Raw genomic sequence first — 26,187 nt, forward strand, 5'->3', positions numbered from 1 at the left:
TGTGTGCAATGAACTTCTTTGTCTCGTATACATACAATAAAGACAGAATTTTAATGCAACTGATAGACAGCTAATAATATTCCCTGAAAAAAATCTTCAATGTCAAGACCATCCTGTTCTTGAATTTGCTGTTCATGTGAACTTTTGGGTTGCAATTACACTGCAACAAAATTTTTGGAAATATGTGACTCCAGTTGAAATCAAAGAGTTTCTGTTTCTGTGTCTAAGGTTATCGGATCCAAACAGTGTCTTCTCTGTGTGGATCTTTTTGTTAATGTGTTCGAAGGCGCATTAGTTTCTTGTCTAGATATATTCAGCTTTGAAATGGGGCTTCAGTGATGACGCTGACGGTGGGCACTCTTGCAGATAATGACCTCTAACCGGAGGAACCCCGCTACCTTGGGCGGGGCCCTGGTCCCGAGTACCCGTTCAGTATGAAAGAGCTGCGCAAGCGTTGCACTTCCCTCCTATGAAGTGCAAGACCCCTGTGCACAGCCTACTGCAACATCGAGCATCTCTGGGATCACCTGCAGCCGCAGACATTCAAGGGCACAGCTACGATGGTGCCGTCCACGCTCTGAAAGGCTGCCGGGAGAAGTGAGCACGCCTAGCTGCTACTGCTGCCGCTGTGTACATTGCTTTGCTGAAGCAGCTGGGCTGGGCGGGGAACACACCAGTGGTATTGTCTTGTTGCCAACTTTTAATTGCTGCCTCGTCTTGTAGTGCGCCGTGTATGCCTTCTTTGGTTGCCCAGCCCATGCAGGTCTTCAGAAGGAGTTGGAAACATAAGTATGAACGCACTGGGAGGGGGGGGGGGGGGCGTCATCACTACCTTACCAAAACGCAAAACATACCCCTATCCCGATTCCCCAGGAATTTGCACAGCTGAATAGACTGACATAACTAATTGATCATTGAGAGGAAACAAGAAATCTGAAGCGAAATTACGTCATGCCCATAGCATATTTGCACAATGCGGTGACAGTGCTAACACCTTCAATGGCTGGCCCGCCTCCATGGGTATTCACGACTAACACGACAAACAAGACGACTAAACTTTGTCGTAAAGAGAAGCCGAGAACTCGACCTCTGGTTGATGTATGCCCAGGAACATGCATTGCATATAGGGACGCGTCGATTATAGAAAATGGCGGTAGAAAAGCAGCCATTAGCTCGACACGCAGAGAGCTAAACGTACATCACGAATACGTATCAGACACTCCGGACCCGCTTGTGATTAAACTTTATGCTATCCGCGATGCTATCGAGGCCATAAATAAAATCGAGTCTATAACAGAAGTCCATATCTATACAGACTCCATAGCAGCAATAAAACAATTGAAAAGAGTGTCAAAGACAGTATGTGCTAATCAGGAGATCCATGCGCTCAATAAGAAAACAAAGCTACGCATCCAGATACACTGGGCACAAGAAGAAGCTCAGAACGCTGAGCAAAGAAGAGTAGACAACCTTACACGACAAGTTCCAAACACTAATGCATCCCCAACCAGGCTCCCTTTCGACGCCCGATCTGCTCTCCCCATCTTAGCATCCTCTTTAAGGAAAAGTGCACGTGCCCTCATCCCCACGTGCACTTTCCTCCTCCCTCATCATTTATCGATATTGGAGGAGGTATCTTTTAGGAAAAGGGCTGGGGCGGCCCTTACCTCGTCGGTCACGTGCCGATGGGACCCTGAACAAGACGCAGGTCCCACCACCTACCTGAAGTGCTACCTGCTGTAGACTTGTGCAGGGACAAGGGCTTCAAGGACACGAATTTTACAGGAAATGGGACTAACGGCGACAAGGGAGAAGGATTTTTGCAAGTGGCTGACAGACAAGAATAAGAACAAGAGCCTTCTCCGGTTTCTGCATGAAAACACTTTACATGATTTCCTTTAGTTTACAGCGAACCCAAATTATGCCTTCATTGCAAGTGTGCGAAATAGTGAAAAAAAAGGCCGTTACCTGTTCGGCTGCAAGGTTTTGCGACCCCTACGTTTGGTCGGTCTCCATTTACAGATGGTTTTCTCTCCAATCACGCTGCGTAGACATTTCGCGGCTCCTTATTTTTCCCGTCAAAATATTGCCTATAAGTAACACTGGCTTCTAGCAGTCTAGCTGAAAAGTTTTTTTTTCTATACTTGGCAATGGCATGCAAACCATTGAGATTTATTGGGCTTCGATAGACCCTGAACCTTTGCTGTTTAGCTTTGATGCAGTTTAATGGCCTGTTTCGCAGCTCAGCAATTGCAGTCTGTTTGTTACTTTTTTTACTGTTTTTCGCGAAAATATTCAATGCTTTAAGGCTGTTTTGTGTGCTGCAGCATCCAACTTTTATTTCGAGTTGACCTCAGCGCTGTTCAGCAGTGCCAAGTTCCCAGAGGCGTCGAAACAGTGCAGCCTATTTGCGCAATGTGATCTCGTGGTGCTTCCGGTATGTTTTCAAAGTTTTAGTAATGAATGTCACATTTTTTATCAGGCAAACGTTAAAAATGTTTAGTTCACTTTGCTTCAATCCTCGAAAGTGTAAGCACTCGATAAGCCTTTGCACCATTCTGATTCTACGCAGTTTTACAGTTGTTGTTTCTATCCATTTGCCCTCATTATAGTGGCCAGAGATTATGGTAAACTTCTCAAGATAACGAACGAAAGTGCGATGCTGTATGTACACAACTCTAGTTTATTTCCGTGTGCTGAGGTGGTCCGTGAAAGGGTGAACTTGCTAGAATGCAGGGGCAAGTTTCTTTGTTCTTCAGGAATGGAATGTCACTTTTCTGAGGCAGCTTTCCACCACGACCCTGCAATATATAGCGTATCAAAGTTGCTGCACTTTTTATCTTGAATGGTTCCTGTACTTACCAGGTATCTCCATTGTGTTCAAGAATTCAGGCTTTCTCAGACACTCTATATTTTGATGCTGTAGTGTCTTGTATATATTCGACCTTAAGTGCCTGAAGCATGAAATGAAATTCTTGATTAAAAGTGCACACATGCGATGCAGATGAGAAATGCTGAATGGTGTCATCAGTTGCCCAATGTAAAAATTGTTCCTCTCTTTCACTTCGCATATAAAGCAGTTTCCAAAAAGTTAAGGCGCGCTTCTCAAGTTGGTGTCATGTAAAAAACCTCTTACTTGTTCCATGTATCTTCGCTCTCCCATATTTCATAAACTGCATATGTGTTTATGTCTTTGTAGAACCGAACCGACACACTGAAAAGCAAACATTTCTATATTATTAGGCCCTGAATACATGTCCAACAAGTGCCTTACAAGAGACATCCAGCAGTGGCAGCCGTCTTCTCAGCATATGTCTTCAGCGATTCCTTGTAGTCTTCCATCTGCTCTTCATCTACTGGCATTGTTTGCTGTACTAGGAATAGCTGTGGAGATAGCAGAAGGTACACATGGTGTCTCTTTGTGATGCTGTGGTACTCGAGCAACACTGAAGTAGTTGTTATATAGCTCCCTACACAAAGTGCCTTTATCAGACATCGTTGCATTCGCAAAGAGCTTCGAGAATTTTGGCTTACCAAGTTTTCTTCTGTGATGTCCAGTTCATCTTCTTGTGGTTTTTGAAATTTTGGCTGAAAAAGTTCTTAGTAAGCGTATATTTTTGAATGCAAGTTATCTTACAACTTTACCACAAGTCAGTAAAACATATTGTTTCGTTATAGGCGTCTGTGCAGCTGAGTAGAATGATCTCTGGCCTTCATGTTCGGATTGAGTGTATTCTGTTTTTCTCACATTGCCTATCTACCTTTGTCGGCCTTGCATAATGTTTCTGAACTGGGACGACTTTTGCGCTGACATTGATACATCAAGTCAATAAACATTGATTTGTGAAGTGTAAAGACATTTGTGTCCTGAATGTACATGTTCTGTCAATTTACTGTTCAAACCTCCATAAGCTGGTGTTCAGCTGCACTGTGCTCCAGTTAGAGAAATTGATGCAGTGAAGGACCTGCCAACCTGATTTGCAAGCTTTTCAACAATTGCCTCCAACTTCTTGATTTGAGCACTAAGGTCTTGACTGGATTCTGAAAGTCAAGATGGAAATTTGAGCAGAGTGGAGTGTGCCAGGACACGTTTTCACTCAAAGGAATGGTGCCATACCTTCCAAATGAAGGGATGTTTGCGTCACCATCTGTTTCCTTATCCTGACTGGGAGCAGGCGACTAGGACAAGGCTTGTACACTTGGAGGCTTTGGGAACCAAGTGCAGCCTGAAAATTGCTGTTGAACATGTAGAGCCGCTAGTTTAATAAAGGAGAAAAAAGTCTACAATATCTGCGTGGTGGCTACTGCACTTGAGAGGGAAATTCACACTAGAGTAGAGTAAAGCTTTGTAGGGGGCTAGTTGGTCGTACATAATGAGACTGGGGAGCGCTACAATCGAGACAAGGGGACAACACCACATAAAAACACCACGAGACACGAGCGCAAACTTTCAACTTTCAAGTAGAGTGCGTAATATTTGAGGAGCTTTATCAAAATGCAGACTTCATTCACCAGTTTGAAGACATTATTTACGTGCCTTCGAAAAAGGGCTGCTTTTTGCTGTATAGCAGCTGAATATGGATGTTGCGTACATTACGATTATCAAGTCTTCAGGAATCCAGTGTGTACCTATATTTGTAAATATTTTATGCCATCAAAGCACACTGTCGCAATAAAAAAGACTTCAGTGGTTTCACAGCCTCATAGATGGAACATTGCTATTCCTAAACTGCGGAACGAACCATAGCATGCCCGTGATGAATCAACTGAGCTAGTGCATGTCTGCTGGAAGTTGTAAAATGAGTGGACAGTACATTCTTTAAACTGTATTCAAAGTGAGCAGCCACTGAATTCGCACCTCAGGTTGTACACCATGTTTTCCACTGTCAAACAATTATCTAAGCTTCTTTATTCCCATTGTCCCATGGCACTTCTGATATTGAATCTGATCTCTATTGAAAGTCGTCATCAATATGCAACGTTGCTGTCTGTTCCCACGCGATACTAATAAGTTGGCTTGCTAAATGCCTCATGGCGGTGAATGCATGCATGGTTGCGGAAGTGATGGCAACCACATGGGCTTGTAATCAAATAAAGTAAGCAAAAACGCTTCCGATCAAAAATTATATGGCTTTGAACAAAGCATCCTACCAATGGCCCGCGAATGTGGGTGCTGCGTTTGCGTTTGCATGCGTGTTCTCTACTGGCAGGGCAGGCGTGTAATGTTGAGAGTATTCGCACAGTTTCGGAAATCAAGCTGAATTGAATAAAATATTGCATTACTTGAAATTTTATGGCTTTATTAGAATGACTGTTTCATTTTTGGTTGGCATTTGCCTCCTGAGCCCGACACTAGCAGCCCTCGACCAGGGTAAAAAATCACGATCTTGATTTAGAGTTCCCATAGGGCCAAGCAGGATCGGGCTCGATCGCAGTTGAATTGGCTGTGTATGTCGGATAAGGTCGGAATTAAGGATCGAAAGTCCGCGTGGAACAGCGTTATAAGGCCAAGCGTAGTTTCGTTTGAGGAGGATCAACTTGCAACGAAAACAGCCTATGCGGCGAAGATTCATTTAGATTGACTGTCAGGCATAACATGAGGGAAGCTAAAGGGGGGGGGGGGGGCGGCGGTCTCCTCACCATTTTTATGGGGGCCACAGGCCACCCCTTGGATTATGCCGATAAGAAACACTTCTGTTAAATGGAAGGTAAATTGAAGCCGTGCTTTGGAGCAGAGTTGGTGTCGTCTAGCCCGAACACAAGTGCACGCACGCTCCCTGTGAAAACACCTGCCAAGCATTTCAGTATACTCCTGCATTAAATTCGCTTAACCCCCCTAAGAACTCTGGCCAACAAGACCGCCTCGTTCCTCGGGAGGCAGGTATTTGTGCGAGGACCCCGTGCACATCTTCGGGGGTTAGGAGAGGCCGGCACTGCACCCAGTTATTGTACTGCTCCGAGGACTCGCCGCTGACTTGCAGGTTTTTCAGCCTGTCTATTGGTCTTGCGTTGGGGTCGCGCACGCATTAGTCATTCGCGCTGCTACTCCATGTGGTAATGGTAAGAATTTTTAGCACATCGCTGTAAAATCTACCGCTACACTAAACTAGAATGTTCTAGTTGACTGTAGCATTGCAGCACGCCTAAGGTCACTCGCCACCGCCAGGCTGTGCTGCGGGGTGCTGGAGTCGCCCACGCCGGCGCCAGCCAGTGGCGTCGCAAACCTGTGTGGTCGCAAAGGGTTTTGAAAATGACGCGGCATGCGAACCAGTTGGGCTTGCGCAGAGCCTTGCCGTCGTCATCTTCGCTATCGCTTCCGTCTATGAGAGGGATGCCTTCCTCCTGGAGCCTCTTCTGCGAGGCCTCCATTGCCGCGGTCAGCTTGGATAGCTGGAACGCCGTCTCCCGCACCAGGAACCTCGACACGAACTGGTCCTGAATGCTGCTGGAGTCGTAGAACTGCGCGGCATTCAACCCAAGGAAAGGTAATCACGATCCAACCGCTGCTCAACGCAGGGTATAATAAGAAGGGAAGAGGAAGGGTTGGAGAGGAAATGTGTGGCTTTCGATTCACTTGCAGCTCGCAATTCACGTGGGGCTAACACGTCAACCGAGGAATTCGAATCCCTATAAATCAGTAATTTTAAAAACTGGAGCGCTGAACTATAAATTTCCCTTTAGTATTTTAATAACTCGATTTAGCAGCTAGAGGTGCCATCGTCACGTTGAGAAGAATAGTATAAAAAGTAAGAGAACAGCCACACGGAGCTCACGCTGTATGGTTACCAGGCAAACGGTGATTCCCAAGAAATCTTTATCGTTTCGAGAGTTTTTCGGAAAATTGTGGTTGTCTCAATTACAAATCAGGGATTGTTTAGGCAAACGGCCGCCTGAATAAGCAGGACTTAAAGGCTCCCTCGTGTACATACGGCCACTTATGACCGCGCGCCGCACGAGAAGGCATTTTTGAAGGGGATGTGCGACGCATGTGCGTGATGTGCATGCGTGCACGCGTATTTTGTTTTGAGTGCCGTGTATGTGGCCCAGTGCACAATGCCGTCATCACTTCCCCTTTCCCTGTATCTGTAATGCCACTAGCCCTATTCCCTAGTGTGGTGTAGCAGGCAAGAGACATGTCAGCAGTTTGTGGCCACCACTTGAATGCTGTGCAATCAATCCTATAGAATCCACCAGCAGTGTGTTTTCACTTTGTTGGAAGCTGTTCAGTGTGTTAGTATACAACAGACGGTCACACTCAGAAGGCATTTCTTGAGACGAGTATACGACAAAGAGCTCGTAAGTTTGAGTGGTGTCAGCAGCATGCCGTTCGCATAAGACTGCAAGGCGAATAAAAGCCAGTCAAGTTGCTTTTGAGACTATTTTTTCACCCATTTTTCCCTATAACCTCGTGTAGCCTTGTTTCTGGAAATATACATGTATAAAAAGGAACGCATTGCAGTACTTATGTTGTTGGGAATGTTTCCCACTGTGCATAAGCATTGCTTTGTAAAAAAAAAGCCTAGTCTGAGGTACACTGAAGAAACATTTAGTAGACCTGCTACGGATTTCGAACACGACACATTACTTTGTGTGCAGACCAACAAATTTTCTATGGGAACTCGCAGTGGCCATTCATTTTTTTAAACAAAGATATGCCTTATACATATGAGATTGCCTCCCCCCTCTCAAACACACACACACACACACACACCTCTTACCCCATCCCGTGCCACACTTATTAATCCGCTTTTGATTGTACTCCTCGTACTGTACGTCGTCGCCGTGGCCTTTGTATCGCGCGACATGCAAATAATTTAACAAATGCTGTACAAATGGCGATTGTCCACAGCCCTACTCTGAGATAGAACAGCATGCAGCTTTCCAAGCAGTTCACAGTGTCGCGGTCGACTATTTAGCAAGTTTTGAATAGATGCTGACTGCCGTGGTTATTCTGTCTTAATCGGGACGCACCAGATCGAGCACCCAAGTTGTCGACAACTTGGCTGGTCGATCCACTGTTGCCATTGTTTTCGCATGCCTAAAGAGCCCTCGACCCTCCGCTGTCGGTATTTGCGAGGCTCTGGCCTTGTTGTCCGGTTACTGGAGGACGTCGTTTGAGATCGGCTGGACTAAACGGCAAGATACCAAACAAAAAGCCCCATATCAGTAAGAACATTTGGACTGCCAGGATGAAGTGGGCAAAGGAACACGTGGGATAGAAGGTGATCAATCGAAAATAATAACTTAGATGAATCAAAGCTTGTGCTGTTTGGGAACGATGAGGTTAAGTATGTAAGTTCCCCCAAACGGACTAGACACGACTCTCGTTATCGGCGATCCACTTTAAATAATAAAAGAATAAACGTAATTAGCATGTGGATGTCTCTTCGCTCGTGAAGCTGATGCCATCCGCCATATTCAAGGTATCATGACAAAATATTAGAAGGGAAATTCTCTAGAAGGTTATGCTACCCCTGGCACGGAAGAATTTTGGCCGCGGTAGTGTGTTTCAGCAGTACAACGACAGGAAGTGTTCTACACTTGTGAAAAAATGGTTCAAGATGAGTAGAGTGAACCCATCGGAGTATCTGAGCTCGTGTGCTGGCCTTAATTCAATTGAACATCTCTGGCAAGACCAATCCCCTTCGTTTGAGGCACATAAAAGCTAGCAGCGCCGACGAGAAATTGGACCACAATGTTCCAAGAGTGGGAAAGCAGACCCTTCGCATCGACGACTGCAGTCATTGATGTAAAGGACTTCCCCTACGAAGCACTGCCTGTGTTAGGGTAATTCCAAGAGCCATTATTCTCACAGGTGGCCCATTTTGTTATAGAAACCCAGATTATCGCCTATTTCTTCTTTACACAACGCTGAAATGAGTTAGAACGCGGGAATGCATTAAACGGCTACGTTTTAACCTCTGTTTGGATTCGAGGTTAAAACGTAGCCGTTTAATGCATTCGTGCGTTCAACTCATTCCTTACGCAGTATGAGGCTAGGTGCCCATGGTGCGGAGAGAATCCAGATTTATACCACATATCATGTGCCTGTGAAAAGATTGAGCCTCCAACTATCCATAGAATGAAAAGCCCGAGTGCGGAGCAGTGGGAGAGTATGCTATCCAGCGTAAGCTTGAAATGCCAAAGGTGCTTAGTAGAGCGAGCTCGCGCGATGTCCATACTCAGTGGAGCCTTGGGCTAGGGCACCAACCCTGTGAATGAAGACGGAAGATGCCATCGGAAGATGGAAGACGCCGTCTGAAGCCGCGAAGATCTCTTTTCTACAGCTCAACAAATGTTGTTCCGATCCGATCCGAACCTCTGTTTGTCCGCAGATTTTTGTCCACCCGTCCACACCACGTGAAAACTCGAGAAAATAACGCACGCGCGGAAAGGTATAGGTATCAATGGAATTCGAACCCACGCCTTTTTTGGGTCAAGAATGGGTAGCGGCAGCGCGACGTGCCGAGGTCGTTTGCGCTTGCGCCGACACGAGCAGACGGTGCTGCTGCGCATTTAACCTGGCATGCAGGTCGAAGGAGCATATGGGAAGGACACTCGCCCAGGTAATAGCTTGAAATTAGTTGGACATAATGAAAAATGGCTTTGCTTAAAACTGGCGCTAATTTTCGTGCGCAACAAAGCACAAGGAGGAAAGCTTATATAAAAGCCACCGTACGAGAGATAAATTTTATCCGCTTATGAATGCAAAATATCCTCACGAAATGGGCAAAATAGAGGCTCCTTGAAAGCGCTGCAGCGTTTTCACAGCGAGAGCCGCGTCTACGACGTCCTCCAAAAAGCCGCGGACGCCGGCCGTTCCTCGCCCAATGTGCCACCCTCGAATTCGCCGGAGAGGACGCATGATCTCGATGCCGTCAAACGCTTAGAAATGCTTCTCGGACGCTGTGTGTACCTCGCTGTAGGAGTAGAAGCCGCCGGGCGGCACGCGCGGTGGCTAGACGCCGCTAAACACTTGGAAACACTTTCAAGGTGGTTCGGCGTTCAAGGAAGCGCCAAGTGAAAGGCGTAGCACGGCTGCCTGCATAGGACGCGCGGCTGGGTCCGCTGGCCTTGAGGAGCCGCCGCACTACAGAGTCAAAAGTTTGAAAACACTTGATCGCCGTGCTGGGCGACGGCGCCAAAGAGTATGCGCAACAAAATGGGTGCACAAAGGTGTGTTTACTGACAACGCTCGGTGTTTAATCATGATAGAAAAACACGGCGCAGTATGTACGCATGCATTCCTGCAGTTGGGTAGCCTAGGCATTGCACGCACCAGACGGCAATTTTTTTTTGTATATTTACTTTGGTAAGAAATTATAGCTTGAAACGTCCATTGATATTTCTTTCTACCGTGTAAAATATGTTTTTTTTTAAATAGCTCATACGCAAGTGGTATTGCGGTAAAAAAGATGAGGGTGAAAAACTAAAGTACCATATCGTTTTGTTCACTACTGTGTATCTTAGTTAATGATTGAACCAGATTTTTTTCGGGCACTACCATGGCCTTCCTTAGCTGTACACCCACGGTATTGTAAAATTAGCCGCACACGTTATTTCACGTCAAGCGAACATGCATGAGTGGCGGTGATAAAAGAAAAATAAATTAAGCTAGGTGAAGAAACGAGGTGCTTAGGGGAGGAAAGCATGTAACCACTTTTCGATGAAATTAATAGGTAAATGCCCGTCATTCCGTAGACTTCGTCTCCATCCACATAGCACACATGCACTAATGCAGTTTTCTACCCTTCATAAATTGTATTCAAACACATCCTACCACGACCAGCTTTGTTGAAAGCTCAGGTTAGTGATGCACGAGCGAAATACAAGACCGTTCGCGGATAACCACAAATATCCAGTGAACATCTAAAGAGTATCGATGCTCGACATTGAGTAAAGCTAATAATTATCCTGATTTGACCACGCAACACACCACACATGTGGTATAGATGGTCGGAAATACATTGTTAACTCTAGCACTCAACGTACATTAGATCAAAAGTTTGGATATTTGTGACGCCCTGCGATTGTGAGCAAAATAAAAAAAAACAGACTTTCAAAGCCCTTCATCTACTTGTGCACGAATACTGCGAACTTATTTTCGGTTAAGCATGACCGTTGTGGACACATAGCATTACATAAGTATTACACATAAAACGTTTCAAGAGTAAAACCCCAAAAAAGCAGAGCACCCAAACATACACTCAAAGCCCGATCCAAACCGAAAATATTTTTTCATTCATATATACGCTCAAGAACGGCGTTTCCATGCGTTCTTGTGGATAATATCGATCAGCAAAGGAAGCTTTTAAACAAAGTTGCGGCTTTTTATGTATTCTAAGGGAGGTACAATTTAGCAAGTTCACCTGCAGTGTTCTGTTATTTAAAGACTGGGTGTTGCCGAAACAATAAAAATCAACTCAGGAATAGGAGGATCTTTTCGCACGCGCTTTCTAACGTCTACCTTTAGTGCATACGCTGTATACGGTATTCCTAGGGAACGTATTTTACATTTAGTAATTGGCAGAACTGCGTCCTCTTTCCCTGAGTGTTGTGTGGCAGGCAAAGATGACGTGCGCTTGGATTTTTTTTTTTGCACGGCTTAAGTTTACGTCTTCAAAAACGATATCGTATAAATTTCAAGCAGTGGAAATAAACTGCGCCACAGCCCGTACTCTTACGAGCAAAATTATCGGATGTGCTAGGAAGGAGATGTCCAGCTTGCGGTGGCGACCACGCTTATTAAATCCTCACTGCTCTCAGCTTACGAGGGACACTTGCCATACTGTGAACGAGTTAATTTTCGCGAGCTAAATATTGCGCAATATTCTACAAGCGTCGTAATTTAGGAATATTTCGCGAAGCAGACGTGTCAGCACCCCTAGTTCTACTCATTTGCCTGAGGTGTGCAAGCTTCCTGACGACACGAAGGTTACGTGGCTCATAATACCCGGTGCTCCATGTAGCATGACGCAGTGGCGGCTATTGTTCCTAAGTAGGCCATTTTTGGAAGTGATTCTTACGCCCTCCGAATTATGCAGCCTCAGACTGGACCAAAACATCCCCATTCTTTGTAAAGTCATCTGGTTCACGCGGTGAGTGCAAAACCATACTTGTAGAGGCCATTAAAAGTGTGACAAATTTTGTGCTTCTAGCTTGGTTCCCGATATTTCTAGGGGACCAGAGAAGCTCTCGGCATAACGAAGCAGAAGACAAACGAACAGAAATGAGGGCGACGGGCAAAAAAAATACCATTTAAAAACTTCTCATTTGGGTGTGGGAAGAGATGCCTCTGCACTCTCACTTCTAATTGCAGGTAGGGACAATGTACCGATGTCATAGATATTTTTTCCATATTGCAAGTAAATGCTTTGCCGAAATAATTCGTGAGAGCTATTTTTCGCGAGCTTTCTGCGATTCACCAAATACTCGAAAATTAGGCCCTCCTGGAAATGAAATCGTTTACAGCGCAAGCTGAGTGGACGTCGTTTTAAGTCTTCAAAATGTGGTCCTTTGTACTGCGCCGAATCGATATTTGCGGTTCGGTGGTGGATTCGCGTGACATTGACACTCTGCAGAGCACCAGAAGCGCTTTGGTGCGGTTACGCGAATACATGCAAGCGTTAAGATAGGAGATGAATTTGCTGTTAACCGTGCTGGGTAGTGTGCGCAAGAAGAGCGCGAGCGAACCTTTTCCATTTGTTGAAGGCCTTTCGTAACAGCTACGCTCAGGTCCTCCAGGGAAGCCAGGAGCGTTGGAAAGTTCCCCATGTGCCTCCATACGAAGGAACTGAGCTCCCCGGCATCTATAAAACTAAACCGGAGGAATCCATCAGTCAACGATTGTCAATCACGTACAAAAGCATCTCTTTTCACAGAACGAAACACATCCTTGTGTCGTACAGGAACATATGGTGACACCGTGACACCTTTCGCACACATGGCTGATCAGTGGCATACCAGATGATATTTTACTACAGACATGAGGTGTACACTGACGCCGGTCACACCACCCACAATTAGGGCCCCTGAACCCAAGGCTCCTTTTCTGTATTTAGCCCCCGAACTGCAACTGCTGAAGACCGGGAATTGCAGCCGCGTACGTTCACATGCGGCTGCAGTTCCCGGAAGCATGTAAACTATACATTGTTGTGATTATTGCGCTTGACTCATAACCTGACACATTGGAAGCTCTATTTGATTAATCTCCCTTGTGCCTCTGAGCCCGTTTGGGACAAGGAACGCGCAGCGGTTATTAAACTAATCGTGCTGTCCAAGTATGCGCTCGTTGGTGGCTCACAGTCTGCTTTTCTTTCGCGTATCACAAAAATGCGTATCTCATGAATGTTGTTAAATAAACCTTTTTTGACAGCGGTTTTCGTGTGTGCGGTCAGTTTTCTTCCTTCATTTTTTTCTCGCTTTTCTTTTTGAGTGGTTACAGAAGTTGTGAAAAAAAAGGAGGGAGGGGAAACATGCGATAGTCATTGCCATAACCCCCATCTACCACTCCCCCTTCTCCTGGCAGATTGCCATCGTATGTTTTCCGTCTCTTGTACTACTAGGGTCAAAAAGTGAGGATAATGACTGCTTATTCCGATGGGAACCGTCTATTTTTGTAATACTTCAAATTTGTTACGCTGACCGCCGCTACAGTCAACAGGTTTGACTACAGAGAGTAGAATGGGCAGATGAAACAGAACTAAAAAGAAAAACGCCCGCCCAAGTTTGAATACAATGAGATTTTTCTTTTATTCTTGTGGAAACCACTTCGATACCATTGAGGCAGTTCTTCACATTCATGCTCAACTGATTTCAATACGGGCCGGATTGTTAAAGAGCAGTGTTAAAACAAGTCTGCTTGCAAAGCACGCGGGACCTGTCTCGCTATGCCAATGACTACCTGATACAAGCGGAAACGCCGTCCACAGGGGTGCTCCATGCACTAGAAAAGAACCATATGTCGCTAGGTAGGAGGAGTCTGCAGAGCGGAGGAAGTCTACCGTCCAACGCCTTGTTTCGTTGGAGGACAAAGCAGTCGCGGTGCTGCCACAGTTCCGGGCACTTTTACAGAAACACTGGCGCCACTTGTAGACGGAGTAACTTCTCGTGGCTTCATAACCGTGCACTTGCTGAATTATCTCTGGGCTTTCTCCAGCTTTTTCAAATAATCATACTCGCTCGCTGCTCGATGGCACTCTTCTGAGCGGACTACCCTGCACGATGATATAAACCGTTTCGCATGAAGTGATTTATCTCAAGCACCATTTAGTTCGCAATGCCAGTATCAATGCTGCCCACAGGTCGGATACATTATAGGTGATGTGCACAGCTGTAACGCCAAGTGTCTGTTCCTCGAACACCTTTAATGCTGGTATAGTATAAGCCCTGGAGAGCCTGTAGTGCGAACAATAATGACAATGAAGAGCGTCAGCGCGTCGCTTGCCAATTGCAACATGTGGTGCAGTTACAAGATTTCCGTAATTTTACAGGGCCAAACTTCGTACTTCCTTAGGGACACTTGTCGTGCATATCTTCCTTACCCGGTCTTGTGGACGTTGATTTCTTCAAACAGTTCGCATAGCTCATCTTCTGTGAGTACGGCATCCCAGAAAAAATTGAGGAATTCCTCCTTTGCCAGTACACCATCTCCTGCAGAGGGAGAAACAGATCCAGCCCGCGAAACGCAACACCTGGACAATCCCTCGAAAGACGGACTGAAGTAGCAACGAATTGTTTCACTCGGAAAAAGACATGGGTTAACATTTACTTCATTTTCTTATTTTTTATTCTATTTTTCTTGTCGAACTGTGCGGATTATTTTAGGTTTTTAAGAATCAAATGAAGATGACAAATCAATGGATGGTTCCACAGAGTGTAGCAAGAGTGTTAACATTCACAAGCTTACCAAATGACGCTAAGCGAATAATAAGCTTCAAGACGCATCATTCTCTACTGAAAAAGTTGTATGATGCAATACCCTCATGCAGTTTATTATACAAATATCATAGTTATCATACAAATGTCATTCATTTTTGCAAAATCATACAATTGTCAAGAATATGTCACACAAAATTAAACAGTTGTATGATATTTGTAAGACAAAGCCTATATGAGGTTACTGGATCATACAACTTAATTTGTTTAGTATATTCCTACGTTTATGTGTAAACTGCATAAGCGCGTACCGCGCAAAATCGAAATAAAATTAACGGCCCGCGAGAAGAAAAATTGTCACATGCCAACAGTTCCCTTCGGCCTATTTTTTCTTGCAGCCTTCATGCTTTATAGGGTTACAGCGAAATGTATAAACGCGGCCATAACATACGATCCAACGCAAGAGCCCAGCAAGGTAGTATGTTATATGTTTGTTTTCCGCAACTGGCTGTCTGCAAGCCGGCCCCTGACCCCAAATACCAGTTACTAAACCAGGTCTTTAACTTATTGTGCTCAGAAAATTTTAAAAATAGGCTCAGTTAGAAGAGCGCTTTTTCGGCATATCATTGTCAGGGGTGTAGTGCATCCGCATATAGCTAACATGTGCTAACTAGTAGGGTGGTTAAGTAATACTGAATAGTTAACCTTCCCAAGCAGCACAAGTAATTGGCCCAACATTGGAACTCTATTGGCAAAACTGTCCCTACAAAGGACCAGGATGGGACCATCCTGTTGCAATATTGGGCAGATGACCTGTGCTGCTTGGGTTTTACCTATTACTGTTAGTCTCTATTTTTTGGGAGGCGTCTAGCGCACCTTAAGTAACATCGAAGGACCCTGGTAATATTCATATCATTTTTTAGAATTTAGAAAACGTAGTTACAATCGGTGCTGTGGCCCAACAAATTCTGCGTTCATCGCGCCAAAATACATGCGCTTTCGAAAAATTTACACGCAAAGCAACACCTCCAGTGCCCGTAACTCGACAAAAAAGCCAAATTTTGTTGGGCCACAGCGTCGAGGGTAATTGCGTTTTAGAAGTACTAAAAACTGATATGGATATTATTTACGGTGGGTTACACCAATAAATAAGGAGTCTAGCAGTAATAGTTAAAATGTATACTCAATATCAGTTAACCATGCTACTAGTTGGCCCGTCGTAAGTGTATTCTGATGCGCTACGCCGCTGACAATGCTCTGCCGAAAAAAACGCTCTGCTAACTCAAAAAGCCTATTTCTTAAAATTGCAAAATATCTTAGGTGAAACACTCGGTATTAGTTAAAAAGCGTACATCCACGAACTGTACGGCAAGCATTGAAATATGGAGCTCCGTCCAGCGGAATTCCTGCCTCCTGGCGTCCGCGCAGAGCAGATTCACTCACCGTTGGTGTCGGCACGGTTCAGCACCTGCGTATGCGGAAGAGGCAAAGAGCTACGCTCACCACAACGCCAACACCCCGCCACGCCGCGTGACTTTCGTCGTGCAGCCTACCGACGGCAAAACTCATGCGGGGCCGCGGGTGCTGCCGAGGTGGTCACTCACGTTGAGCAGGACCGAGGTCCCCTTCTGGAGGTTGAGAAAAGGGCTCGTGGTGTCGGCCATGGCCAGCCCCTTCTTTTTTATCCTGCCTCTGAGCCGCTTCTCCCCCGCAGCGCACGGTGGTTAGAGGCTGCACTGCAGCCGGAACGCGGGAGGCGCGGCGGACTCGCGGGTGTATTTTTGGCACGCGCCGCCGCGAGGACCGCGCGTTATGTAGGTGAAATACATGGAGGCGCCCGCCCTGCGGGGGTTACTGGAACAATTAAGCGGCGTCCCAGGCGCTGTTGTCCGACTGCAGCCCCGAGTGGCGCGTATACAGACGGCGACCGCGTGGCGCTTCCGCCCATCGGATGCCCCGCGGGTGCTGGCGACAAACCGCGGGAGGGCAACAGTGTTTACAGTGCCGTCGTCTGTCGCCCCGTGTCGCATGAACGACGCCACCGCCTTAGCCGACTCTTTGGTGCACCGGGAGGCCAGCCGACTAAGCCGTGTGAACTGCTCTTGGAAACCGCCAAAAGGGAACCGCACCTTGCTATTGGAACTCGCGGAAACTGCACGCTTGGAGGCATCTTGGCACAACGCATCATTAACTATGAGCAGGCGGGCGACTGCCTCGTGAATTCGTTCCTTGAACCTCCATAGCGGTGCACCGCCTCATATCATTGAAACATAGAGGTGGGGGGGGGGGGGGGGGGGGGGGAGGCAGGGGAGAACTCGATGTTTCCTGAAAGCATCAGCTTAAGCCGTCTTCTGATTTATGTTGCGGAGGAGGCTGCGGAAATAGCTGTATTTAAGAGGACAGATAAAAGTGGAAGAATGGATGAGAAAACTTTATTGGAACAGTTGTGCAACTCTAGACGGTTTTCGCCTCGTTCATATTCGGCCTAGTCTCACTGAGTAGGCCCCCAGAGTGGAACTCTGATGAAATCGACAACAGTCAGTCATACAGTCGTTAGTCCGCTATTTCAACTGCCGCCCATATACGAAGGTGTCCGTGCGAACCCCAATTAGTCTTCAAGGTTGAGAGAGGGGTATGCCTTAGCGGGTGCTTTGGCGAACAGAAGCTGCAGCCCATCTCATGTGCTCGGCTGTAGGGCATTCCTCTCTATGTATAGAGATGACCACGCTGGCACGAAGTCACGGCGAAACTTTGCTACCTGAGCCAACGTGGCCTCATCCTTTAGTTGCTATGCAGGAGGCCTCGGCTTCTGAAAGCTGGTATTCGACAATCGGGCATTGTTATCTCGAAAGGACGTCCCAAAATGTTAAAATCATCCCTCAAAAGTTTGCGTCTGGAGCATTCCTCAAAAGGAACTCTTGATAGCGTATCTCGGCCGCATGTCTCAATAACATTTCTCAATATAATTTCTCAAAAAGAGTCTGCTCCTTTGAAAAAGCACATTTGAAATCATCTTTTAGAACAATAATTCAGTGCTCAGCTGCTGGTGCTGTTAGCGACCAGCTGAAAGCTCAAAGTTGAAAGTTTATTAATGGATTCAAAGTTACAAACGTATACAGCGAGAGGTCACTAGCTTGTCACTAGCTTCGGCTAATAGCTTGTAACTTTTTACGGCGCAGCTGCAAAGCACCCATTTTGGTGGATGGCGTCCTGTGGGGATTTAACAATGACGTGACGTCCCGTGGCCATGATCTCACCGAGAGCGAGAAGCCGTCCAAGCGCACTCCGCACAGGTGTTGGTGGATTCTCGTCATCGGCATTGTTGAAGTCTGTCATGTGGCCGTGCTTCGTGATGTCATCGCGAGCATTCAGCCTTCCGAAAGCGCTCCCCGTTCACTGATCAGGTGATTTCTCGGATTGGTTGAACTACGAGCTCCATTGCAGTTAGTCCAATTGGTCAAAGAAGGGGTCAGAACAGGCTAAAAGGGGCTGTGAGGCTTAACGGATGGCACGCCGTTCGAGGGTGCAAAAGCATCTGTATGCTGTTGGGAATGGGGCTACAACCCAACTGTAGGACACCAGTGCTGGGATTGCGCTTCAACGCCACCGGTGCCACCAGAGCTAGAGACGGATGAGCCCTTGAGTTCACCGCAGGCCCCGGCTCCGAAGTACGTTGTCGGACTCCATTAAGAAGGGAACTGCACAGTAGGTTCATTTACATTTTTACAAGCATGGGAATCAAAAGTTGGGATCTCTTTGAATGCACTCGCGGTCGAGTTTTATAGTGTTCATCTTCCCTAGATTCCCCAGGTTGAGGACGCCCTCGCCAGGGTGGGAGTGGCCTGAAACTTTCACTTGTTCGCACAAACTCACACCACCGCACATACGGGCACGCCCCCGTCACATGTTGAGCCTCGAAGAGAGGAGGATGCCATGGGAGTAATGTCATCTGGCCAGCTGAAGGTTCCCACGCGCTGCTGACACTTCTTCATCAGATGACAGAAGACGCGCAAGGCCAGAACACAAGGTCGGGAAGAGGGGCCGAAAGAGGTCGTTTGTCCTTAGAGATGCTTGCGAAGGTTGCGGACGATGACCTTGGTGCTCACAACGCTGTAGAGCCACCGGAAACGAGGCCCTTTTGTTCCCCGAGATAGTCACGGCGATTGGGGAAGATAACGGCCGCTTGCGCGCTGCAGCGGCTTCGAAAGGGTCCGCCTGTACTCAAACTTCAGGCCTCCGCTCTTTCGGGTCCCACAATCCGACCGGGCAAATCTCGGTAATTGGAACCAGCTGACACCTGGGTCCATTCCGCGTAATCCTTGACGGCAGGCCAGGGAGCGATCACCATTGAGTTGCTCGGAGCCCGCCAGTAGAAACAGTGTCGTTGGCTGCCAATACGCGAAAATTGCTGTCCCCGTCGCTCAAACAGACTGGCTGTCGCCGTTCGTAAGAATGCTTACTGTATAAGGCAATACATACCGGTTTCGCGCTGCCCGCAGGCAACCACAAACACTGCGCGCTTTAGTTCGCGGCGCGTCGGCTCCTTTATAGTGCACCAAGCTGCGCACCGTTTGGACAAAACGTTACGAAAGTTCGTTTGACATTATCTTCACGTTCACCCTTAGATTCGCGTGGTTCCCGGACGGTGTTCGCCTGAGTTTGCTGAGAAAGGGAGTTAAAAGCAGTTAATAGTTTAAATGACGTCACCGTGGTACGGTGTGTGGTGCGCGGTTCGTAAGCGTGCCGTCACCTAGCCGCTCGCCACCACGGCACAGAAGATGCGCCGGCGGAAACACGACAAAACTCGGAAAAATAACATAGCGAACGTCGCCGCGAACTCGTGCGCATGCGACTACTTGAAGATCCGGAGTTGCGCCCCCCTGAACTCCTAACGAAAGCGTCAATGGCGGTAGGACCCGACCGTGTGGCCTATCAATGCCGCACTGAGGCAATTCCACTAGGTTCACCGGAATCACGCCATCGCTCATTTTTTGCATGAGAACCAGCGCAAAGATGGTCCGGCCCGGAATTTACAATGACGAACAACGTCGCCAGTGTGTGCCCGAGCGAGATCAAGAACGCAACCACCAGCAAAGAAGAGGCCTCGGCTAGCCCAACCACCGCCCGCCACACCGAAGTTGGAGAGTTGCACTTCACTCTTCCAACTGTCCAGAGACCAGAGCACACACAGAACACATTCTATACTCATGTAAAACTACTCACATTCTGAAGTGCCCGGTGCAGAGTTAACCACATATCCACCGAATTCTGTGATCATAAAGCTATAATGGTCACCCTGGAATAGTTATAAATTACTTGCTGCAGGCATGTGTGTTACCCACCGCGGTGGCTCAGTGGTTAGGGCGCTCGGCTACTAATCCGGAGTTCCCGGGTTCGAACCCGACCGCGGCGGCTGCGTCTCGATGGAGGCAAAACGCTAAGGCTCCCATGTGCAGTGCGATGTCAGTGCACGTTAAAGATCCCCAGGTGGTCGAAAATATTCCGGAGCCCTCCACTACGGCACCTCTTTCTTCCGTTCTTCTTTCACTCCCTCCTTTATCCCTTCCCTTGCGGCGCGGTTCATGTGTCGGCCGATATATGAGGTAGACACTGCGCCATTTCCTTTCCCCCAAAAAACAATTGTATAGGCATGTACGTGTTCTTAATGAATATGCCTTACCTTTGCGAAGATAGCTCATAGAACCTCGTAACCAAGGACATTATCAGTTAAGTGAAGGCTAATCATACAGGTAGCACGGGAATCCGCAGCATATTGGATGGTTGCTTGGTAATTTTTCTTTTACCGTTAGTCACGAATTGTTTTCTCTTTCTCTCTTTTGTGCGATGCTCTTGCATCCAGATGTTGACGTGGTGCAATAGAGGGCGGGTCTCGTGAGTGACCCGGGGGACGTACTTCGCGACTGATGAGTTTGAGACAGGCGTGCAGGTCTTCTGACGTTGGCACTTGGAAAGGTTTTCATCAAAAAGTTATTTATTACAATATCTGCAAAACTGATTTACATCTGCCGAAAGATTTCGGCCTCTCCGCTTTAACAAAAAAAAAAAGACGAAACTCCAAACTCTCGCGACTCCGGACCACCGTCGGCCGCCACACGGCCAACCAGCCCGGCCGCCGCTCAAGGAACTCGCTTTTCCAACTCCGCGACCCCGGGACCACCACCGGCCGCAAACGACCGATCGGTCCGGCTGCCACCAACCAACCTCCGTGCGCTCAATAGCGCGCACCCATCTCCTTGTCCTCCCGCCAAAACTACACCCTCAGCCAATAGGTGACTTTCCCGCCACATTTCGGATTCAACATATCACAACACAAAAGAAAAGCACGCAATATAAAACACACGCCTTGCAACACAAAAGAAAAGCACCAAATATCGAACACACGGCTCGCTGCAAGCTGCCGTGGCTAACTAGAAACATGCCACAACGAGGGGGGAGAAACCATTTACGACACATGCGTCCTGTTAGCCGCACTGGCCTAGGGTGCCCGGATGCCCGCTCGCCTCCGGCACTGGCCCATCGAGCAAGCTGCCGTGGCTAACTAGAAACATGCCACAACGAGGGGGGAGAAACCATTTGCGACACATGCGTCCTGTTAGCCGCTCTGGCCTAGGGTGCTCGGATGCCCGCTCGCCTCCGGCACTGGCCCATCGAGCAAGCTGCCGTGGCTAACTAGAAACATGCCACAACGAGGGGGGAGAAACCATTTACGACACATGCGTCCTGTTAGCCGCTCTGGCCTAGGGTGCCCGGATGCCCGCTCGCCTCCGGCGCTGGCCCATCGAGCAAGCTGCCGTGGCTAACTAGAAACATGCCACAACGAGGGGGGAGAAACCATTTACGACACATGCGTCCTGTTAGCCGCTCTGGCCTAGGGTGCCCGGATGCCCGCTCGCCTCCGGCGCTGGCCCATCGAGCAAGCTGCCGTGGCTAACTAGAAACATGCCACAACGAGGGGGGTGAAACCATTTATGACACATGCGTCCTGTTAGCCGCTCTGGCCTAGGGTGCCCGGATGCCCGCTCGCCTCCGGCACTGGCCCATCGAGCAAGCTGCCGTGGTTAACTAGAAACGTGCTACAACGAGCGGAGAGAAACCCTTTACGACACATGTGTCTGATCGAACCATTCCCCCTCGCTTAGGCCGAGGCTCCCAAAACTCGCGCGCGACGCCGCCCTGAGAGAGCCTCTCCCTTTTGTCGGCGCGTTCCCCTGCTCCCCTTCAGCGGCCCTCCTCAAGCCTTACCACGACGTAAGCAGATGCGTCGTGACACTTCCCCTCTTCTTCTCCATTCTTTCCCCCCTATTTTTTTTGCAGTTCGAAAAAAGCAATCTTTCCCCCTAGGCTGGCTCAGGACACCACACCTCTCTACAGTGCGAGAATGCACTAAATCTTCCCCTCGAGATTCACATCGAAAAAGAATACAGGCATGCAAGTACATGAAAGCAAGATACACTGCTACACACCACACTGTAGGCCACAGGATCGCATATTTAAAGTGAAGGCAGAGTATACAAGAAGCATGCATGAAAATAAACAGAAAATCGACAACAGACCACCGAGGCGAGCCTCGAACATCGCTGCTCTCATGCTCCGTGCTCAGGGGTTCCCCCCCCCCCCCCTTTTTTTTTCTCATGTTAGGTTTGAATGCGAGAGAGCGCGTCCGCAAGCACGTTGTGGCCCCCTTTTATATGCTGGACCGTGATGTTGTACTTTTGCAGCGACAACGCCGTCCTCGTAAGCCGTGCACTGCTCGATGCGGCTGTGGCCGCATACTGCAGAGGGTTATGATCCGTCCTGACCTGCACCTCCGCTCCAAGTGCCCATGTGCTCACCTGATCCAATGCCCATACCACAGCGAACGCTTCTTTTTCAATCGTCGACCACTTCACTCGAGATTCGCTCAACTTTTTGCTCAAGAAGGCAATTGGGTATTCTCTTCCGTCTTCATTATGCGCTAGGCATGCTCCGATTGCCTCCTGGGACGCGTCTGTTGATAGAATGAAAGGCTTGGACAGATCTGGCGGGCATAAAACAGCTAGAGTTGCTAGTGCACTCTTGACCCCTTGGAATGCTTGCTCTTGTTCACTCTGCCAGCTTATTGGGCCGTTCCGGCGGCCTTTCGTTAAGTTTGTGAGGGGCAGTACGACACGCGAGTAATCTTTTACATAGTTTCGGTAATAGTTCATTACCCTTAGTACGCTTCTGAGTTCCGCCTTTGTTCGTGGTGGTTGCATTGCCTCTACTGCCCGGACCCTCTCAGGATCGGGACAGTGCATTCCGTAGCCGACTATGTGCCCCAGATAGTTTACGCTTCCCTGCGAAAATTTACATTTTTTCAGCATTTACCTTGAGCCCACAGACTTGAGTGTGTCCAACACCGCATCGAGGTGTTAGACATGTTCGCGTGCTCAAAAAGGATTTCATTCATGATTCTCTGGAATGTGGCTGCAGAATTTCTTAGTCCATACGGCATCACCGTCCAGGCCTACTGTCCACTGTCGGTCGCGAATGCGGTTAGTCTTTGTCTCTGCTCCTCTAGGGGAATCTGCCAATACCCGCATGTCAAATCAAGAATTGTTATGCGGCATGATTTTGCCACAGTCGCCAGGAGGTCGTCTACCTTTTTCATCAGGAAGGCATCTACCTCCGTTATGGAGTTGAGGAATCTGTAATCAACGCAGAGTCTCACACTCCCGTCGCTTTTCGCCACACACACCACAGGGTGGGCATACGGGGATTCGGTGGGATAGATCATTCCGTCAGCCGCTAGCTCCTGTACTTGTCTCTCAACCTCGACTCTCATCTTTAGCGGGACCCCGTACTGGTGATGAGGAGCAAGGCGTGCGTTGGGCATTATGCGGATCGTGCGCTTACCTGCCCTACTTTTCCCCGGCTTTCCCGAAAACACCTCATTGTGCCGACGGACAACTTCCTGAATACGAGGGTCTTTTACCTCTGCTTCGCTCATGCGAGCTGATACTATCGGTACTTCTACCTTTCCAAACTGTTCGTCCTCAAATACAACTCCGACAGTCCTTACTCCCACCCTAAACGGTTTCAAATTATTTGCGTGTATCCACCTTCGGGACCCATCCTCCATCTGCACAACGTAGCTATCCTTTCGCTTCCTCTCCACTTCTTTTACCGGCCCCCTTCAGGCGTATTGCCCTTTAGACATGTCCTCATTTCTGACAAGGACGAGGTCGTCACAATCAAAACTCTTCGGCCTTGCTCTCAGATTGTACCGTGTCGCGTACGCTCTTTGGTTATCGGCAGCATTTTGCCCCACCACATCTGACATGGCAGCCAGCCGCTGACGTAGCACCAGTAGATATTTTTCTGCCGACTCATTAAGCGTGATCGGAAGGGTCCAGTTTCCAGTCCAAGATTTCTCCAATATTGCTAATGGCCCTGTAGGAGTGCGCCCATAAAGGAGTTCAAATGGTGACACTCCGGTTGTTTCATTAGGCGCTTCGCGATACGCCCACAAAAGGCGCGAAACTAATCGCTCCCAGCCCCGCCCGTGTTCTCCAATCACATGCCGCAGCATTCTTTTGAATGTCCCATTCCATCTTTCAACTAGGCCATTGCTCTGCGGATGGCCCGGGGTTGAAAATCTAGGCGACGCCCCGAGATGGGCCAGCAGCTCCTGGGTCACCTTTGCGGTAAAGTTTGTTCCCTGATCTGAGCAAACCATTTCCGGCACTCCAACTCTAGAGAATATTTCCACCAGGGCGTCGCACACTACTCGGGCCGTCAAAGATTTCAAACAGACTACCTCTGGCCAACAAGCGCACACGTCCATCAAACAAAGAGCATATACTTATGGCCTTTTGACGACGGGGGATCTATCGGTCCTACACAGTCCATCACCACAACCTGAAATGGTCTTGGTGGTCTAGTCAGGGTCGTTATTGGTACCCTGTCAGACTTCCTTTGGATGGAATTCTTTTGACGCTGTGGACAAGCCTGACAATACCTCAGAATCTCGGTGTTCATGTTCGGCCAAAAGAATTAATTCTTTATGCGCTGCCTGGTCTTCTTTGCCGCGAGGTGCCCACCAACTTCTCTGTCATGTGCTACTTGCAGCCCCGCTTGCCGCTTGCATTTCGGCAGAATGAGCTGTCTCACCATCCTCCCGTTTATCTTATCTGAATGATATAGCAGGCCATCGGTTACCTGCATACCATGGGTGCCCGCCTTCGCCTGTTGCCATGAGGTTTTCAAGCTTTCATCCTGCAGCTGTAGTGCCCTAAAGCTCAAAGACGTTGCTTCCCCAGCTGTTCGTTTTCATTTGGTTGTGCAACAATTGCCGCCACTGTAGCACGTGGGTTCCCCAAATTGCAATGGTCCTCTCTCTTTTCGTTTTCCTTTTGCTTGACCAGTTCATTGTAGTTACTAACTGTTAACAAGCAGTCGCTTTCGATCGCCAACTCCTCTGTCATTGCGCACAAGATGGCAACATGTGCGCCCCTCCGATCCACTCTTAGTGGTACATGCGCCAGCCCCGCTTCAATCTGATGCCCGAAGGCTCCCTTCAATGTTACTTTGCCTCGTGGGTCTACAAATCCCTGCGGCAGCAGTGACTTCCTGACCACTGTGATGTCCGCGCCCGAATCCAATCGCGCCAAGATGACTGATTCGCCCGAACACAGAGGAACATCGGCTACGTGTGTCCCTGCCAACTGAGTGATCCCTCCTGGCTCCTGATCCTGGCACCGAATTTCAGCGCTTTGAGGGGTTACTTCTATCACCCTGGCGGTAATCTTCCTAGCCTCAGTCTCTAGGCATTCTCGGGCCATATGCCCTAAACGGCCACAGCGATAGCAAAAGGGTGACGCAGCCTTCTTTCCTCTTTCGTGCTCCCATTTCCTTCCGGCAGAATGCTCCTCCATGGCATCATTACGAACACTTAAATCTGTTTCCTATTTTTTCTTCAGTTTCTAGACACTCCCTAGCCATGTGACCTGGTCGACGACAACGGTAACACTGGCGCATCGTCGTATGTCCTTTAAAAGGAGCATTCTTCACCTCTATCTGTTCTTGCCCGTGGAGTGGCGATGCCCCACCCATCTCTCTTCTACGTCCTTCACCACTGGCCATACCCATGCGCGGAACGCTAGCTCCCGATGGTTTCCCCCGGCTGCTCTCCACAGCCTCGACTACTTCTGTGAGTCCGTATATTTTCAGCCAGCTTTTGTTCTCCTGAAGTGCTATCTGTCGCAGCGCGTCATTGGGCAGTGCCTCTCAGTTTATCCACCACTACCAGCTCCATCAGCTCCTCCGTTT

The 26,187-nt window shown here is 48.2% G+C and overlaps 1 protein-coding gene across 1 annotated transcript; it reads right to left on the minus strand.

The window, feature by feature from the left end:
* Window positions 1–2,665: 2,665 nt before the first annotated feature.
* LOC144114771 (N-terminal EF-hand calcium-binding protein 1-like) lies at window positions 2,666–16,691 on the minus strand. Its single transcript, XM_077648723.1, has 12 exons — window positions 16,482–16,691; window positions 16,321–16,345; window positions 14,544–14,652; window positions 12,694–12,817; window positions 6,269–6,459; window positions 4,118–4,236; window positions 3,974–4,041; window positions 3,535–3,588; window positions 3,275–3,384; window positions 3,137–3,214; window positions 2,863–2,954; window positions 2,666–2,801 (listed from the first exon to the last, which is right to left on the minus strand). Exons 1-12 carry the CDS (start codon window positions 16,539–16,541, stop codon window positions 2,770–2,772), a joined length of 1,062 nt encoding a protein of 353 aa, XP_077504849.1. The 5' UTR covers window positions 16,542–16,691; the 3' UTR covers window positions 2,666–2,769.
* Between the last annotated feature and the right edge of the window lie 9,496 nt (window positions 16,692–26,187).

Source organism: Amblyomma americanum, chromosome 1 (genome assembly GCF_052857255.1).
Source record: "Amblyomma americanum isolate KBUSLIRL-KWMA chromosome 1, ASM5285725v1, whole genome shotgun sequence".
In the NCBI taxonomy this organism is placed as follows: domain Eukaryota; kingdom Metazoa; phylum Arthropoda; class Arachnida; order Ixodida; family Ixodidae; genus Amblyomma; species Amblyomma americanum.